At 32.8% G+C, this 15793-nt stretch overlaps 3 protein-coding genes across 3 annotated transcripts; 1 reads left to right on the forward strand and 2 right to left on the reverse strand.

Annotated features, from left to right (window-relative positions):
- LOC109349141 (uncharacterized protein At4g38062-like) lies at nucleotides 4187–7907 on the forward strand. The gene is made up of 2 exons (XM_019589839.1): nucleotides 4187–4293; nucleotides 4975–7907. The coding sequence occupies exon 2, from the start codon at nucleotides 5010–5012 to the stop codon at nucleotides 7374–7376; it is 2367 nt and encodes a 788-aa protein (XP_019445384.1). The 5' UTR covers nucleotides 4187–4293; nucleotides 4975–5009; the 3' UTR covers nucleotides 7377–7907.
- LOC109349143 (magnesium-dependent phosphatase 1-like) lies at nucleotides 7803–10062 on the reverse strand. Its single transcript, XM_019589841.1, has 4 exons — nucleotides 9904–10062; nucleotides 8456–8627; nucleotides 8180–8296; nucleotides 7803–8070 (listed from the first exon to the last, which is right to left on the reverse strand). The coding sequence occupies exons 1-4, from the start codon at nucleotides 10017–10019 to the stop codon at nucleotides 7957–7959; spliced, it is 519 nt and encodes a 172-aa protein (XP_019445386.1). The 5' UTR covers nucleotides 10020–10062; the 3' UTR covers nucleotides 7803–7956.
- Nucleotides 10576–15562, reverse strand: LOC109349142 (uncharacterized protein At1g04910-like). The gene is made up of 10 exons (XM_019589840.1): nucleotides 15243–15562; nucleotides 14013–14075; nucleotides 13852–13927; nucleotides 13661–13731; nucleotides 13480–13568; nucleotides 13179–13382; nucleotides 11900–12170; nucleotides 11390–11617; nucleotides 11086–11283; nucleotides 10576–10953 (listed from the first exon to the last, which is right to left on the reverse strand). Exons 1-10 carry the CDS (start codon nucleotides 15363–15365, stop codon nucleotides 10744–10746), a joined length of 1533 nt encoding a protein of 510 aa, XP_019445385.1. The 5' UTR covers nucleotides 15366–15562; the 3' UTR covers nucleotides 10576–10743.

Consider the following 15793-nt stretch of genomic DNA (forward strand, 5'->3'; position numbering starts at 1 on the left):
AAGTGTAACTGATATAATTTAACGTAAGAATCAATTTTTTCTAGGATCTCCTTCGATTGACTTTTGGCCCACTAGCAAACTTTATTTTGATAATAGGACATTTTAAATCATAGAGTTGCAAGAATTGATGTTGAATATTAAAGGGACACTAATATACTGGCGTGGTTGATGAGGTAGTGGTTGTGAGTTCACTATCTCATGTTTGAGGTTCAATTCCCTGTACCATCCAAACAAACATACACAAATCAAGAAATGGACGCTATTGTAGAAGTGTGATGTTACACAAGCTCAACATCATTAAGGGAATGTTAATCGGTTTGGGGCTAGCTTAATTATATTGTCACTATTGTAGAAGTGTGATAGTATTATTTTTGTTTGGACTAACTTATTCATCCATTGTCACTGTTTGAGTTTCTAACGACACAAATCCAAAATTCCAAATATACATTATATGTGTAGACTGTAAAATGTCAATATCCATTTAGGAAAAAAATTATCTAATTGTAAAAAAAAATAGATTACGGCCAAATCAAAATTGAGATGAATATATTGTCTAATATGAAGATATATAACATATTATAAGTAACATGTATTACTTAGAGAAAGAAGAATTGCTATAAAACATGATATCAAAATTTAGGACTTACTTGACTAGGTCCAATACATAATTGAGTTTTTAAAGTATGAGTTCATAGTAAAATACATCGACTTTGCAAATTAGTAGTATACGTGACTATAAATTTAAAAGGATAAAATAATCCTGTTTGAACATTAGATAAAGGCAAGTAATAATTGAGATGTTTTGCTCTTGCGCTTTTTTAGGTGGAGATTGTAAACTTTTTTGTTTTAGCACTAATGAAATATATATTGCCAAAATTATTGATTCATTAATGCACCAAGATTCCAAGGCTCTGATTCACTTTTTATCTTCTTATTTTTTTTGCCATTTCTAACAACTAAAACATATTCGAAAAATGATCAAAGACTTACATGCATGGGACCCAAGGTGGAAATTAGAGAACGATGCATACACTGTACAGTCTCTATGATTAAAAAAAAATGATTTTTTTTCTTCCTGAAATGAGCTTAATCATGCAAATAATTATATGTGAAAAAGCATAAACTTTTCAAAATAGCATATTAAAAGGTTTGATCATCACTCAATTAAAAATTAATCATTTTATCTTGTTGCTTTATTTTCTCTTACTCTCTTACTTACTCATCTTTCCACTAATCAAATTTGTTGAAATATTCACTTTACAGTTGGAGCAACTGAAATTCTAAAATGACTCATCTTTAACGAAGTTCCTCTTTATACTGCTTTTCTTTGTTGGTAACTTATAAGGTTCAGTTCTCTTACACGCACGTCTTTCTCAAATAGTATCATTTAATTATGAAATGATTATATAACCTTCCAAAATTAAATCTGATATTGTCCATTTTGCCATCCACTCATATTGCACATTTTCACAGTATATCATATGCATTGGTTATGCTAAAGTTGACCTTTGTATGTGAAGTAACCTCTGCAACATTAAGAATACATAACCTCTATATTTTATTCAATTAATCCTATTCAGCTTTGATTCTTTCCTCTTGATTGTAGATTAATTAGTTGATGGGTAAAAGAACCAACATGGCCACAAATTCCAACCCTTCATATTGCAACCTTCGCATAATTATAAGTAATCAGCATAGGTCTAGCTTGATGAATTAAGGTAATCAATTTGACTGCAAAGTGATATGGTTAAAATCAAAACATGGCCATGGGACACATCTACCATCTTGTACTTGATTCTTGGCCTTATCTTCATGTTAATTAGTTTGGAGAGGAACCCTTTACCTTCTCCACTTGGGTACCCCATGAGCCTTTAAAGACAAATGCAAAATTAGATATTTTTGTTTTCTATAGTTTCCTTGGTACTTCAGCAAAAGGGTTATATTTTGATATTCTATATTTTCCTTTACCATTGTTAGCGCTTGACTTTTTAAGATCCTGAGAATATACATAAATAATAGACCACCATAGTTTATAAAAGAGTTGTATATGTCATGAACAAGTGGAGTCATATATATATTGGCTGAAATATCTGAATATAAAATTAAACATTCAGACAAGGCCATCAAAAGAGAAGAACCATGTTTGTTTAGAGAACCATATGTAATGTTACACGAATGGGATCATTAGTGGAATAAATTTAAGTTCAAATTGTACAAATATTTCTGTTAAAGTTTATGTATGATCTACAAAATTGATCAATTCACTAATACTTGATTCAAATCGTTGATTAAAGAAACACAATATTAGTTCTTACTTAGTGCACCCTGACTACATGGTCCATAGAATATAATGACAGTAGCCAGTAAAATATGGTGATCATGGCCACCCTATCATTAAGTGTGGCATTGTTGTTTCGGAATATAGTGAAGATTATTTTTGACCTCATCTGCATCATGATGATTCTTCTTTTATGTTGTCTCCTTAAAAAGACAAAAAGCTAGAGCATTGAGTTTTGTGCTTCATGATGTTTCCTTTTCTCTATGTTTGCAACTTATGTTATATGTTTTATGTTTGCCTAGCTAAATTATTATACTAGTTGATCTTACTCCTCCACCATATGATTCACTTGTTTGGTACTACTTCTATATAAATTGAATAAAGTAAGGACATAGGTTGAACCTCTCTCTTCAATTATGTACCATTAATTAATTAAGGACATAGGTTCATCCATTGCTATTAACTATGTGGATGATATGAAATGAGAACCTCTAAATGAGGATATTATATATATTTATATATGATTATGGTAGTGATAGCTATACCATAGATGACATATTTTTTTACTAGAGGAAAAAACAGTGAAAATCCATATTTAACCTGCAGGAAAAGCACAAAAGAAGAGTGATTGATGAATGTAGAAAGGACAAAATGGAAGAGCACGTATGGGTAGAGAAGAATGGGGTAATAGTCCTAAAAGAGAAGGGTAGGTTCAGGATAGAATGGAACGTGTGTGTGTGGAGTACAGTACTGAGGTAGTCACATCTCATTACAACTTGGGTTTATTGAAAGGCACGCATCTATCAAAATAATTATGTAAAATGTACTACTTACTCATATAACTGCAGTATGTGGGTGGGGAAGCAATGAACCATGTGCCATGTGAAGCGGTGAACTATAAAGCTCTCTATGCCAATCCTATGTCTCCAAGTGTATGATTTGATGTAATATTTTCTATTCATCATAAAATATTTAATTATTATATTTTTAACATAAATATATATATTTTAATTAAATATAAGAAATGCTATATCGAGTAATAATACATCAAGTAATACACTTGTGAGATAGCGAATATGATTCCACTCTAGAGTGCATATGCATAACATAGATCATCATCTCTAAACATGTCTCATTCTCTACTCCAAACAATTAGATTTTAATAAATACTATAAAAATATTATTATTTTTTTTTATCGAAACATAAATGTGACACTCATGAGAATATGTCTTCTTGTAATATAGTGGCACGACATAAATGTTCTTTTTATGTTCAGCGACTATCCCATTTTGAATAATAAAGAGTAAAATATAGATCAAGAATAAAATCAAGATAATAATTTTAAAGAAAAATATATATATATTAATAATATAAGAATTTTTTTATATTATAACTGCATCATTCTCAATATATTTCAATTTTTATTTTATGCGCAAGAAGACTCTTTTAAGTTTAAAAAAAATAAATGTGTACCTCTTAGAGCAATCAATCTTTATTTTTGGCCAGTCGTTGTTTAATTTTTTTATTTTATTGTTACCAGAAATAGTATGGCTGTTATTGAGAGACTAAAAATAAAACTAAATATAAAGTAAAAAAAAATCATATTTACATAAACAAAAACTTATTAAAACAACTCACATAGAAATTCAAACAAAAATTAAAATTCACATTCATCCAAAATCCCATATCACACGGCACAAGTGAACTGTTTTCATAACAAGTTTGAGCCAGTCTTAGAAATATTTTGGGCCCTAAAAACAAAATATAGCCCAACAAACAAGACCTTGTTTTTGTAACTTGAAACAGATTCAACCTCAAGATTTTGATCATTTGAAAAAAAACAGATAATAAATAAACTAACTTTTTGTTTTGTTGATTAAAAAAGGGGTTAACGCAAGATGTTAGTGACTATTATTGGATATGTGAAACATAATAATTACAAAGCTTCCCATTTTCTTTCATTCTCAGGTTTGTGTTTCACCTTTTCAATCTACACTTTGCTTCTCCAACTCAGGTCAGTTTCTTGTTTTCACTTCTTTTATTTCTCCAAACATGTTACCATGCTACATTTGTATTGTAATATGCATTGTATAATGTTGAATATATAGTTGATGCACCTAAAATGTAATCCTAAACAATTGAAACAGATAATGAAATCTCTCGTGTAATGTTTTTATGAGGGTACCATGCATGTCATGCATGTGAAATAATGAAATATACATTAGAGATAGGAAAAGATGCAGAAAATGAGAGTAGTGCTATGCAAATGCTGAATGTGTTTATCAATCTGAACGAAGAATTAGATTTGATATTGTATTAGCCTCTTGTAACAAATTGTATATAAAACCTTGCTAATATTATAAATCTTTCTCATAATGTTGGGATTGTGTTCCTTTTCATATGCTTAAGCAACAAGCAACATATGAAATATAAATGTAATGTCTTAAATTTTAGGTTCTAAATGCAACAAAAATTCAATGACTTGGAGAGCAGCATCATCTCATGGGGTGTCTTTCAGTTACATGAAAATAATGTGTTTGGTCCCTATGATTGATCATATAATGTTTTTCCTAGGAAGTAATTTAAAATGACGAAAATATGAACAGTATATTCCTCAAATTTAGTTGCAATGATGTTTCATAACCTCTGAGTAATATGCTATCCTTGTCTTTTCTTTGTGCATGATGGCAAACAGGATTTTTGAGTGTCCTGTGTGTAAAATACAAAGCAATGGATACGGTTTATGAAGAGAAGGGTGAAGCTAAAGCTGAAATTGAGAGAGTCAAGGAAGAACTAAGAGACAAGAGGGATTTAAAAGTTAAGAAGCATGAGCAAGAACTGTTTCGGACGGAAGATGAAATCAATGATGCAAAGCAGACTTGTGAATATCTCAAGCAGAATTTGGATAATGAAGAGTCAATCATCAAACATATCAGCAGTGCTGCCAATGATACACCTCAGGCGGATTGTGAAGAGAAGTTTAAGAAGTTGGAAGATGAAAAAAGGTTAGAATTCGCGTCACAAGAGGCAAATGAGAAAGTGGAGAAGCAAGAACAAGAGATTGGAAGTCTTATAGGTTGTCTTTCAGTTTCAAACATGTGCATGGAAATAAAGGAAGATGAAATGTTGCAGAATTTAGAGGAGGAAAACATGAAGGCGGATGAACAATTAAAATGGAAGGGGGAACAATTTAAACATCTAGAAGAGGCTCATGAAAAACATAAAGACCAGTTTATGTCAGGTAAGAATGAATGGGAGTTAGAAAAATCTGCATTGCTTGATGAAATTTCTTCACTGCAGAAAAAGTTAGAATCTCATATAAGAATATCACAGGACCTGCAAAATCAGTTACATATGTGCAAGCAATCCTTTTCTCATGAAGAAAGCCAAAGAAAGTGTCTGGAAGTTGAATATCCTATATATTCACTGAAAACTAAAGAGGAATATTATGAAGAATCAAAATCCTCAATTGAGAAACTAGAGCAAGAAAATCATGAGCTAAGGATGTCTCTAAAGGAACTTCAGGAATCAGGAGCATCATATTCCGAGTCAAAGTTGCTGTCCGAGCTAAGAAATTTGGAACAAATTCATAAAGAGTGTGACTCCACTTTTAAGGTGATAAAAGCTGAATGGAGCTTTCAGGTAGAACAATTGACAGGAACCATCAATAGCCTTTTGACTGAATTGGAAAATAAAACTGCAGCAGTAGAAAAGCTTGAGATGGAGTTGGAAAGTTCTAATTCTCTAACTACTGAGATGACACTTCTGAATGAGGAGTTGTCTGTGATGGTGCTAGTGTTTCAACAAGGAATTTCTGAGACTAAATTGAAGCTTGCCAATTACGAAGACAAGATGGAAACGAAAGAAGCTGCTTTAATGGGGCAGATTGAGTCCTATGCACCAGCCAAGGAAATGCTAGAAGAATCTACCAAGTGCCAACTACTCCCCAAAGAGAATGTTTTGCATATGGAATTCGATTTAGAAGAAAAACTCAGAGAAGTCTGTGATGATTTAGACAAAGCAAACATTCAACTGAATGAGACAATATATGAAAGAAATGACATGGAACTTGAATTGCATATGTGGATGTCATATGTTGAACGTTTGGGGAAAGATCTGGAAGAAAATCTTGTAATGCGTCAAAGACTTGAAAATTCTCTCCTTGCACAAGTAGATTTTAGTGAAAGACTCAAACAAGAGAAGGATAGGTTGATTTCTGAGAAAGAGACCAGAATAAATTGCCTGCAACATGTCCTATTGGAACAAAAACTGGAAGTAAGAGATACAGAAGGTTTCGTTCCAATAGCTGTGTCCTCCAAGACTGGTGAAGTTAGATATCTGCAGATGATAGAGGAGGAAAACAAGATTTTAGAGGAGCTCAGGGAAGAGGTTTATTGGCTGGAACAAGAATCATTTAGAAGAGAAGTTGAAAGTGGTGTGATTGCAGAAATTAAAATGGAAAAATTCAACAAGTTTGGGAAAGAGAATCATATAAATGGAGAAAATACGAGAATAGATGAACTCATGCAGCAGGTAACTGCTCTGGAACAACATTGCACTAGTTCCTTGACCACGATTTCTTCACAGCTTGATGAGAAACAAGCTGAAATTAATCAGGTCCAAGAAGTTTGTGATAAGATCAAAGCAGCTGAGATTCTATCTGCACTTGAATCAAAACAGCTTGCATGGGATATTGAAGCTGAAATGAATGAAAAACAGTTCAAAACAAAGGACTTAACTTGTCGAATAGAGAATAATATGAGTGGTTCAGATGATTTGCTACAGAAACTCAAGATGGAGAATAGAAATTTGCAAGAAAATGTGATAAGATTGTCATCAGAAAAGGAAAACTTGTTACTTTTTATTCGGGTATTGTATGATAAAATGTGTGATAGCACTACTGCTGACACTGAAATAATCGAGATGCTGGTACAGTCTTTTGAGAATAATGGTCCAGCAATGAAGTTGATAAAGGGGGATGAGTTTCTTGTTAAAGAGAATATGATAATACATTCTCCAACAGGGATAAAGAAACATGATATCATTTCTGATATAAGGTCACCATTTCAGGAGCTCAACATTTTGCTAGAGGGATGATATGCATCTGTTATATTGTATATACTGTCTTTTGACATGTACACCCAAAATTAAAAAAAAAATCATTGCATTTTTACACTTTGTAAAACATTTTCAAAATTTTGCTTTTTAGTTCAAGTAAATGTCTGAGTTTCCATTAAAATCTTCCACTAAAATAATTTTGAATATCACAAAATACATTTGTTTAACTTACATTTACTACATTTTTCATCATCAGAGTTTGCTGTTTACTCATGTACTTCTATAGGAATGAGTTTTTAGTTGTTAGTTCATCATACCTATAAATTAGTCAATGGAGATGTAGCTTAAGAATTTAGCTTCATAACCCAGAACAGGTAGAACTTAAAAAATAAAAAGATTGCTGAGTGGGTATTGCCTATCTCAAAGTACATGGCCACATGGTATATTTGTACATCAAAAAGTGTCAATAAATGGACAATATCAAATGTTTGTATTGGTCAATATTTCATCAATTATATAAATATTGCTAATGTATACAAAATGGCCATGAGTTAATGAGTCTGGTAAGAACCTTCATTATTGTTCTATGGTTTGATGCAAACTATGATATATTAGGCTTTTAGCTACTGCTTGAGGAGCCAAAATTCTGTGAAAAATCTGACAATCCTTTCCTCAAGGCCTCAAGGTTCACTCCATTGCCAACCAGAATGCTTATCACACCCATTTTAGAAACCTGCACGTAAAACAAAATGATTAAAATATTTAAGTTTCTTGAGTTCCAAATGAATATATAGATGCTTCTTAAAACAGAAACAAAATAAAATCATCGGAGACAACTTTACCCCTTCAATGTTCCTATCCTCATCATCGAAGAATAGCATTGAACCGTACGGAATCCCAGTTTTCCTATGGATTCTTTGGAAATGATCTGTTTTATGAGTCCAACTGGAAAAAATTTCCTGCAAAAAAATCAAAGACATCAAGCATCAAGAAATTATAAACTAAAATGACAAACAAATAAATATACAACAAACAGAAACAGAGGAACAAAACACCATATCAGATATCCAGCTAAGGAAAGAAAAACAGGAAGTAGAACAACTTAAATAGCGACTTACCTGTGCCACAAACAGTGGATGAATGCCCAACTTATCAAGAAATGTTTTTGCTATTTTTGGTGTAGGAGATCTAGAAGCAATTGCCATATCTATTCCCTTCTCTTTAAGTGCACAGAGTATGCCTCTAGCTTGTGGATACAGATAAGGCATTTCATCTTCATAATAGCACTCACTGCAAAAATACCAGGAGGCCAAGTATAAATCTAGGAATAACTGAGACAAGATAAAAAGAAAATATATCATACTTAATTTTTTTCACTACGGTTCGTATTTATTGGATTTCATGTGTCTTCATAATTTCAATGTTATTACTCCTCAAAGATAGGCAAAACAGATGTTTCCGGGTCAGAAATGAGTGGCAGAACATCATTAACATAGAAATCAGTTCATTAGGTAAAATAAATATATAAAAACTCAACTGAGTAAGTAATAGTCTTCTTATATAATTAATCAAACAAATAACATTTATGCGATTGACATAACCCCTCCAATGCTATCAGATATGGTTTTAAAAAAATTACATTTCCATCAGAAAGTTATAAAATAAAACAGATACCAGCTGATTAAAGTTCGTTACAACCCACAATACCAGCCTAAGTGCAATGGATGTTTATTCAACACACAGCAGATATAATGCATTGTACTCACTGTAGCATTGCTACAACACAAATGATACTGGGAAACAAAGTACCTAGAACAACTTTGAAAGAAACATAAAAACTCATGAAATCCATGAATATTTTGGACATGAAGTATGTATGGTTCATATTCACTTGATTCCATGAATTTGTAGAATTTTAAGTACTTTATTCTTATATTATACAGAAATGGCATTCTTCTAAGATAGGTAGAGTAGGAATCACACAAACATCACCAATATCAAGATTTAAATCAATCAAACCCCCAGATGTCATGCATCAGAAGGATAATAGTTTCACTGCAATCAAACAAATAATGATTTTAACTAGTCAATAATCCATCAATCATAGTTACATGATTTCCTCATTTAGCTTAAGTACCGAAATTCACGTACTGTGTACCACATAGCATGTTCATCAAAAAGTAAGTCTTCAAATATTGGGTGGCCTTTTCCCTTCAAGTACTATATGATAACTATAAATTGCTTTCCCCACTCAAAATCAGAAAACTATCAAATTTAATGCATCAAAAGTCAAAACAAAGCTTCATCAACAGTTCAAATTAGACACCAACTTCCTCACATACCAAAACATGTTTTATCATAAGATTTTTATATAATGAAACAAAGAAATCCTAGGTTGTTCACAAAAAACCATTTCAATTGGAAACAACACTTGCAGGAAAAATAAAAAATAAAACTTTCCAGGTTATCCACAGACCCAATGTATGTAAAAAGAGAAAAGTTGAGAAATTTAAGCGAAAAGTGTATTTGGGTGGAAACAAAAAAACAGGAATATTGAATGATATACCAGTAGAAAGGCCAGAGTGTGTAATCGAGATCAAATACAACGAGACGAGGGAGGTTCTGAAAAGTTGCAATAATCTGCAATGCCCTTTTCTTCACATTCTCCTCTTCTTCCCCCATCTCTGGGCCTTTTTGAGATTACACACTGCAATTGTCAACAAGGACCTTTTTGGGGGATTTAAAGAAGACAAGATTTATCCACAGACTTTGTCGTTCCAATTTAAATAATAAAAAAAGTCATGCCAGTTCAAAAGTATCTTTTAAGTTTATGTATATATATATATATATATAGTTATGTGTGATTTTCACTTCCTTATTTTATTATTATATATAGAGTTAAAGCATGGTTAATAAAATTTATATTACAACAAGAGTCTACATTTATAGACTTGATTTGTGATTTGAGTTCAAAATGAAGAGAAAAAACATCATTTAAATTATGTTAATAAAATTTATTTGTAGATGTGTAACTACTTTAAAGATAATTAAAAAGAAACACTGACATGTTCTACTTTCAAAGGCTTGTAAATATGGCAAAACAAATTTAGCTACTCTGGTGTAAATGATACTCAAGGTTGCTTGCTAGCTATTTCTGAGAGCTGCTCTATAATCTGGTTCAGAATCATTGAATGATAACAATATTGATCCTGTAAGAATGCCATCATCTAGTATACTACATCAAGCACTCTTATCAAAATATATCATTACAAACCCACATGAATATGGTACAGCTTTTATTCCCCACATATAAATCTGTAAAATAATAATAATAATAACAATAAGACACTGAACTACATAAAATACAGAGACTACTCATCCGTGAATAATAATATTCTAAATTATATTAAGCTTGGCACATGCAATCAGGAGCAGGATATGTGTATATGGACTGTTTTGGCTTTCTCAGCCTGAGTTGACCTTGTCTGTTTTGGTGTCCTTCAATCACTGCTTGCTGGAACTCTCTCCACTCAATGGCTTTATTCAAGAAAAGTTGACCCATTAATTGCATGTTTGGCCTTATAGTCTTTAAGTTCAAGTAAGTTCTGTGTCCAACCTATCAATCATCAAAACAAATATATCATAATTCATACTAATATATAAGTCTCAGTCCTTCACCATTAGTCTAGTCTAATTAAGTGATCATAGCATTGCAGATTCTTAACCAAAAGCTTTTAGTACAACTCACCATTGCATTGTGCATGTTTCCTGGGGAGGCAGATATGAAGATATCACTATGCATGCCAACATAGTAATCAACTGCAGCTAATAGTGAAGCTTTTCCCTTTATCAGAGACCGTTCTAAAGGTGAAGTAAGACTCTTTTTGTCTTCCATCAGAGGAAATAATTGCCTCAAAGTTGAAATCCTTGCTTCTCCACCATAGACCTGGAAAACACAACAACTTTACTTAATAATAGGGAAGAGAGAATAATCTTACTAGTTTTATAAAATGACAAACACTACAATGTCAAAGTAAGTAACATGATTCAACCTTGTGAGAGGCCATATATAAACGAGTGCTGTTGTCAAATCCCAAAGCTGCTAGCAACAATCCAATCTCTTCTGGAGTCATTGGGCAACGGCCCTGACTCCTCAACTCTTCATCAGTGAATTGAGAATTAAGAACCCTTCCCTGCCAAATCACCTGTCTATACTTTGCCAGGGACAATTTTTCAGCTTTCCCACCACCGAAATCGCAGGCTGAATGAGCTGCCATATCCTGTCAAAAATAAAATACAAAAATTAAGGCCCTGACTCCAGATTTGCAGATAAAAGCATTTAACAATAGAGTGAATGTTCCACAAATGAAGCAATTGACCCAACAACATGGTGTCACTTCCATTATAATATATATCCTATATTGTGAAGTAAAAATCATTTTTCTCATCATGTACAAGATAGTTGCACCACCAAAATAAATCAAAGAAGCGGACAAAAACAAGCAACACTAAGACACTACCATTTACAGATAGCTTATTATCAATAAATAAATAGGCAATACCTTATCAAATCGAAGGTGTAGCACAACAAATTTCGCGGGCTTCTTGTTATCACCTGCATCAGTAACCTCTTGCAGGTAATTACTGCCCATTTCTTCTGCAGAGCCTTGAGGATAGCGAAGGCGGCTAATAAGAGCATCTCCAAGTGTTCTGATGTGAGGAACAAATATTAAAGCTTCAAAGTTCACTTTAGAGCGAAGGTGCTGGATTTCCATAGGCACATTGTCAAAAGATAGACGGTGGGAAAAAGGAGAGATTGCAGCAAGGCCATAACTGCACCAAATATAACATACCAGTATCTGATAAGCTCATAATTCAGAGAGAATATTTAATGATGGCATAACCCAATTTACACCTTAAACTCAATAATGTCTTCATAAATAAGATACACCAAGATGCAGCACTCAGTAAAGTCAATCTTTCCCATATCCTCGCTGTTAGAAACTGGTATCAAATTAGAATGTAGAAACAGAAAATAGAAGAAGAATAGATGCAAGATCAATGTGATCTTGATCCGTAAATTGTGTTATTGCTGAAAATGTGTATACAATGATGAAGAACTCCTTCCACAAGAGAGTAACTTCCCTAACTGATTTCCTAAATCAGTTCCCAATTACAACTTCTCCAAAAAACTCCTTCTTACAAGCTTTCCTTCCTCTATTTATACAACTAATACACTAATCTAACTAACTAGTAAGGGTACTCTAGGAATTCCCTCTTTATTTAATTCTAACAACTCCTAACAATAAACCTCTTTTCTACTACCCTATCAATCGCATCCTTGGAATCTTCAATAAAGACTGACGACGTAAGAAAAATAATGACATGCTTGAGTCATCAGCAAGGGAAAAGATTCAGAGTTCATACAATAACAACCAAGCCTTAATTCGACTAGGTAGTAATCGAACTATTTATATATGGTTTGCTGCAACCCATCCATGTGACATTATATCCCTAAAGTTTACAATATAAGAGGGTAACAACTAACTTTTGTTATTTATAACTACTAATTTGCAGCACCATACAAAGTGATGATAGTTACTGCACTAAGACTTTATTCGCATGATTATATGATATTTAAGAAGTGATAATCATCTGACAGTGTTCAGCAGAGGTTCTAAGTTTGATAGTTGTGCATAGCAAATGCTGAACTAGTTGTAACTATGAACAAAAAGTGTCTACCTTAATCATTGAATTAACTATGCACAAAGTATTTGACTCCAAAGACCCAAACACTGATCATGCTTTAGAATTTAATAACAGGTTCAGGAAACTACCAACCTCTGTAGGACAGGCAAAACATTTTCCAGATACCAGTGGCCTGTTGCATGTACAGGTGCAGCTTTGATTCTGGTTTCTCGAATAGCAATAGAATAGTACTCCCTTGTGCTCCAGGAGTACTCTTCAGGCAGCTCCTTAACTATAGAAATATCATCCTTCAATACATCAATGAAGTGATCCACATCAAATATATCCATGAAGGAGCTGTAGATAAACATAAGCAACCTCAGAACACTACATCATACACAATCCATGAGATTAAAACAAACGCAAGAAAATGGAGAATGATTTCTGCACATACCTTGAATCTTTCCAAACGGGATTTAATTCAAGGTATGGAATCACAAGAGTTGCATTCAGTATCTTTGCAACAGCAACTGCGTCACAGATCTACACAAAATAAATAAACACTCAGTAAAGACATATTTCACGCACGCATGAGTGGAAGCTTCTGGTCAAATTAATGGACTTGAAATACCTACCCCCATTCTTTGCTGGTTCAAACCGCCATCGAGAAAAACTTGGATGTATCCCTCGGACTTCTCTGGTAATGCTGCTTTGATTCAAGGGTCAGTCACAGAAAGAAGATTAGATGAACTGGCAGACATGCCAAAATGTTTGATATCCTCAAAGGTAAACAAACAATAAAGCAAGTCATATTAATTTCACTCACTTGGCTTTCTAGATTGACAAGGTTTCCATCCTTGGTTCTCCAGAGGTGACCACAATTCAGAAAGTTGAGATATTGGCTACACAGAAAATACTAATATTAACTCTAACACAAGCCAGTAAAAGTCCTTCGAAAATGTATTCAGTACACAGTTAACTTCTTACAGTTTCACGTTGCAGAGCACTCCTGAGAAGACGTGAGTGCCTAGGTTTTATAGGATTCCATTCCTACACAAACCGAGTAGCAAGTTAAAACACCAGAAGCCAATATACTGATAACAAATGACATTTAAAGGTACCAAATAAAAATGACGAATTAGGAAGCAAGAACATGATGATCATATGAAGTCTGGCTCATTTATCTGTGATATGAGGATCATTCATTCATTCTAGTGACATAACAGATTCTGGGTAATAGGAGTTAAGAAATTCTTACAAGGTAGTCCATGGCAATATCATGCAATAAATTCACACATTATGATGAGTAGACACAATTTTTTAGAAACATAACTAGATTTTAGTTATCATGCAATAAATTCAACAATCCTCACCCACCACACCAAAATGAGGAAAGCATCTAATACACCATAAATAGAAATTAATGATTTAAAATTAAGTAGAAATTATTGGTGAAGATTTGATCATTAAAGAGAAGCCTAACCAACCAAAACATGCGAATTGATTCCTTTAACCAGTAGTAGGATAAAACCACTTACAAGGTTGCAATATGTTAACCAAAAGGAACAAATCTAAATGTCAGCAATTTCACAATTTCCCTTATTTTCCGCTTAGATACTAAAATTAAACATGAACTCACTACTTTCTTCGCCCAAGGAGGGAAATAAGATAGTAATCACTTTGACATGAAAAGTGATCAAACTTCATTTTCCACAATAAACTTCATTGTGCACCTTCAAATACTACCGACAATCACCAATAGCAAAAAAAAAAAATTGTAATAAAAAATATTGTAGAATCTACCAACAACTACATGTTACCGTTAAATTTTGGAAACCCAAAAGACTCCAACTAATTCAATCCAAGTTCAACCAGAATGATCCATTTAAGGAAACAACACTTGTCCGAAAAAATATATTTTTCCTTCACCACTTGAAATCAAGACACTACTTCAGGAAACTGAACTCTTTGTCCCAAGGACTAATAGTACGGATGAGCTTTCAGTTCCACATACAAAAACTACGTAAAAAACTGACAAAAAAGTTCAAGAAATAAAAACAAGAATTAATAACAAAGAAAAGGTTGACAGAGAGAGAAAAAAAAACATTAGACCATGTTTCTTGTTCTAGCAAAACTAGGAACATATAAAAAATAGGAGTAACAGAGAATGAAGATGGGAAAGGTAACTAAAGAATATGAATAGCAATAAAACCTTACCGGGTACATAGAAGAAGATGAAGCATGTGTGAAATAGTTGGAAAAGAATGCTACAAGGAAAAGAGTAACAAGTATTGATCTATAAGGGTGATAATGATTCTGATACCCAAGCTCCATTATCATGGGCAAGAGGGAACTCGACCTTGGATCTGGAAAGTGGTCCCTTTTGCCCTTTAGTGTGAATATGAACTAATAGACGATAAGAAGAGAGAAGAAGAAGAAAGCAAACCCATCACCATTATCAACCTTTGTATTTATAATATCTCTTTGTCCTTGGAGGTTTGTGAATACCAACCACTTAGTGGTATATTATGATAAAAACTGTATATAACATTTATCTCTTTATTCTTATTCTATAATGTATTGTGCTATTCTCTAATACAATATGTATGGAATGATTCTTAAAGATATTATATGTTTCTTGGATTTCACATGAGATCTTACAATTAAATAGATAAAAGATTTAAGAAAATCAAAAGAAATCGCAGTGTCCTGAATTTAAAATAAATGGTAATACAAACAAAATATTGGTTTAATTATATAAAGTTAAT

The sequence above is a fragment of the Lupinus angustifolius genome, chromosome LG06 (assembly GCF_001865875.1).
Source record: "Lupinus angustifolius cultivar Tanjil chromosome LG06, LupAngTanjil_v1.0, whole genome shotgun sequence".
Classification (NCBI taxonomy): domain Eukaryota; kingdom Viridiplantae; phylum Streptophyta; class Magnoliopsida; order Fabales; family Fabaceae; genus Lupinus; species Lupinus angustifolius.

Bases quoted from the DNA above. Each gene is read 5' to 3' on its own strand.
- LOC109349143 (XM_019589841.1), bottom strand. From the start codon at position 10,019: ATGGGGGAAGAAGAGGAGAATGTGAAGAAAAGGGCATTGCAGATTATT. The intron at 8,628-9,903 runs GTATATCATTCA...GTATTTTTGCAG, and splicing joins ACACTCTGGCCTTTCTACTG to TGAGTGCTATTATGAAGATG. The intron at 8,071-8,179 runs GTAAAGTTGTCT...TTTTACGTGCAG, and splicing joins AGGATAGGAACATTGAAGGG to GTTTCTAAAATGGGTGTGAT.
- LOC109349141 (XM_019589839.1), top strand. From the start codon at position 5,010: ATGGATACGGTTTATGAAGAGAAGGGTGAAGCTAAAGCTGAAATTGAG.
- LOC109349142 (XM_019589840.1), bottom strand. From the start codon at position 15,365: ATGATAATGGAGCTTGGGTATCAGAATCATTATCACCCTTATAGATCA. The intron at 13,732-13,851 runs GTGAGTGAAATT...GAATCAAAGCAG, and splicing joins TTGTCAATCTAGAAAGCCAA to CATTACCAGAGAAGTCCGAG. The intron at 12,171-13,178 runs GTTGGTAGTTTC...TATTTGGTGCAG, and splicing joins GTTTTGCCTGTCCTACAGAG to TTATGGCCTTGCTGCAATCT.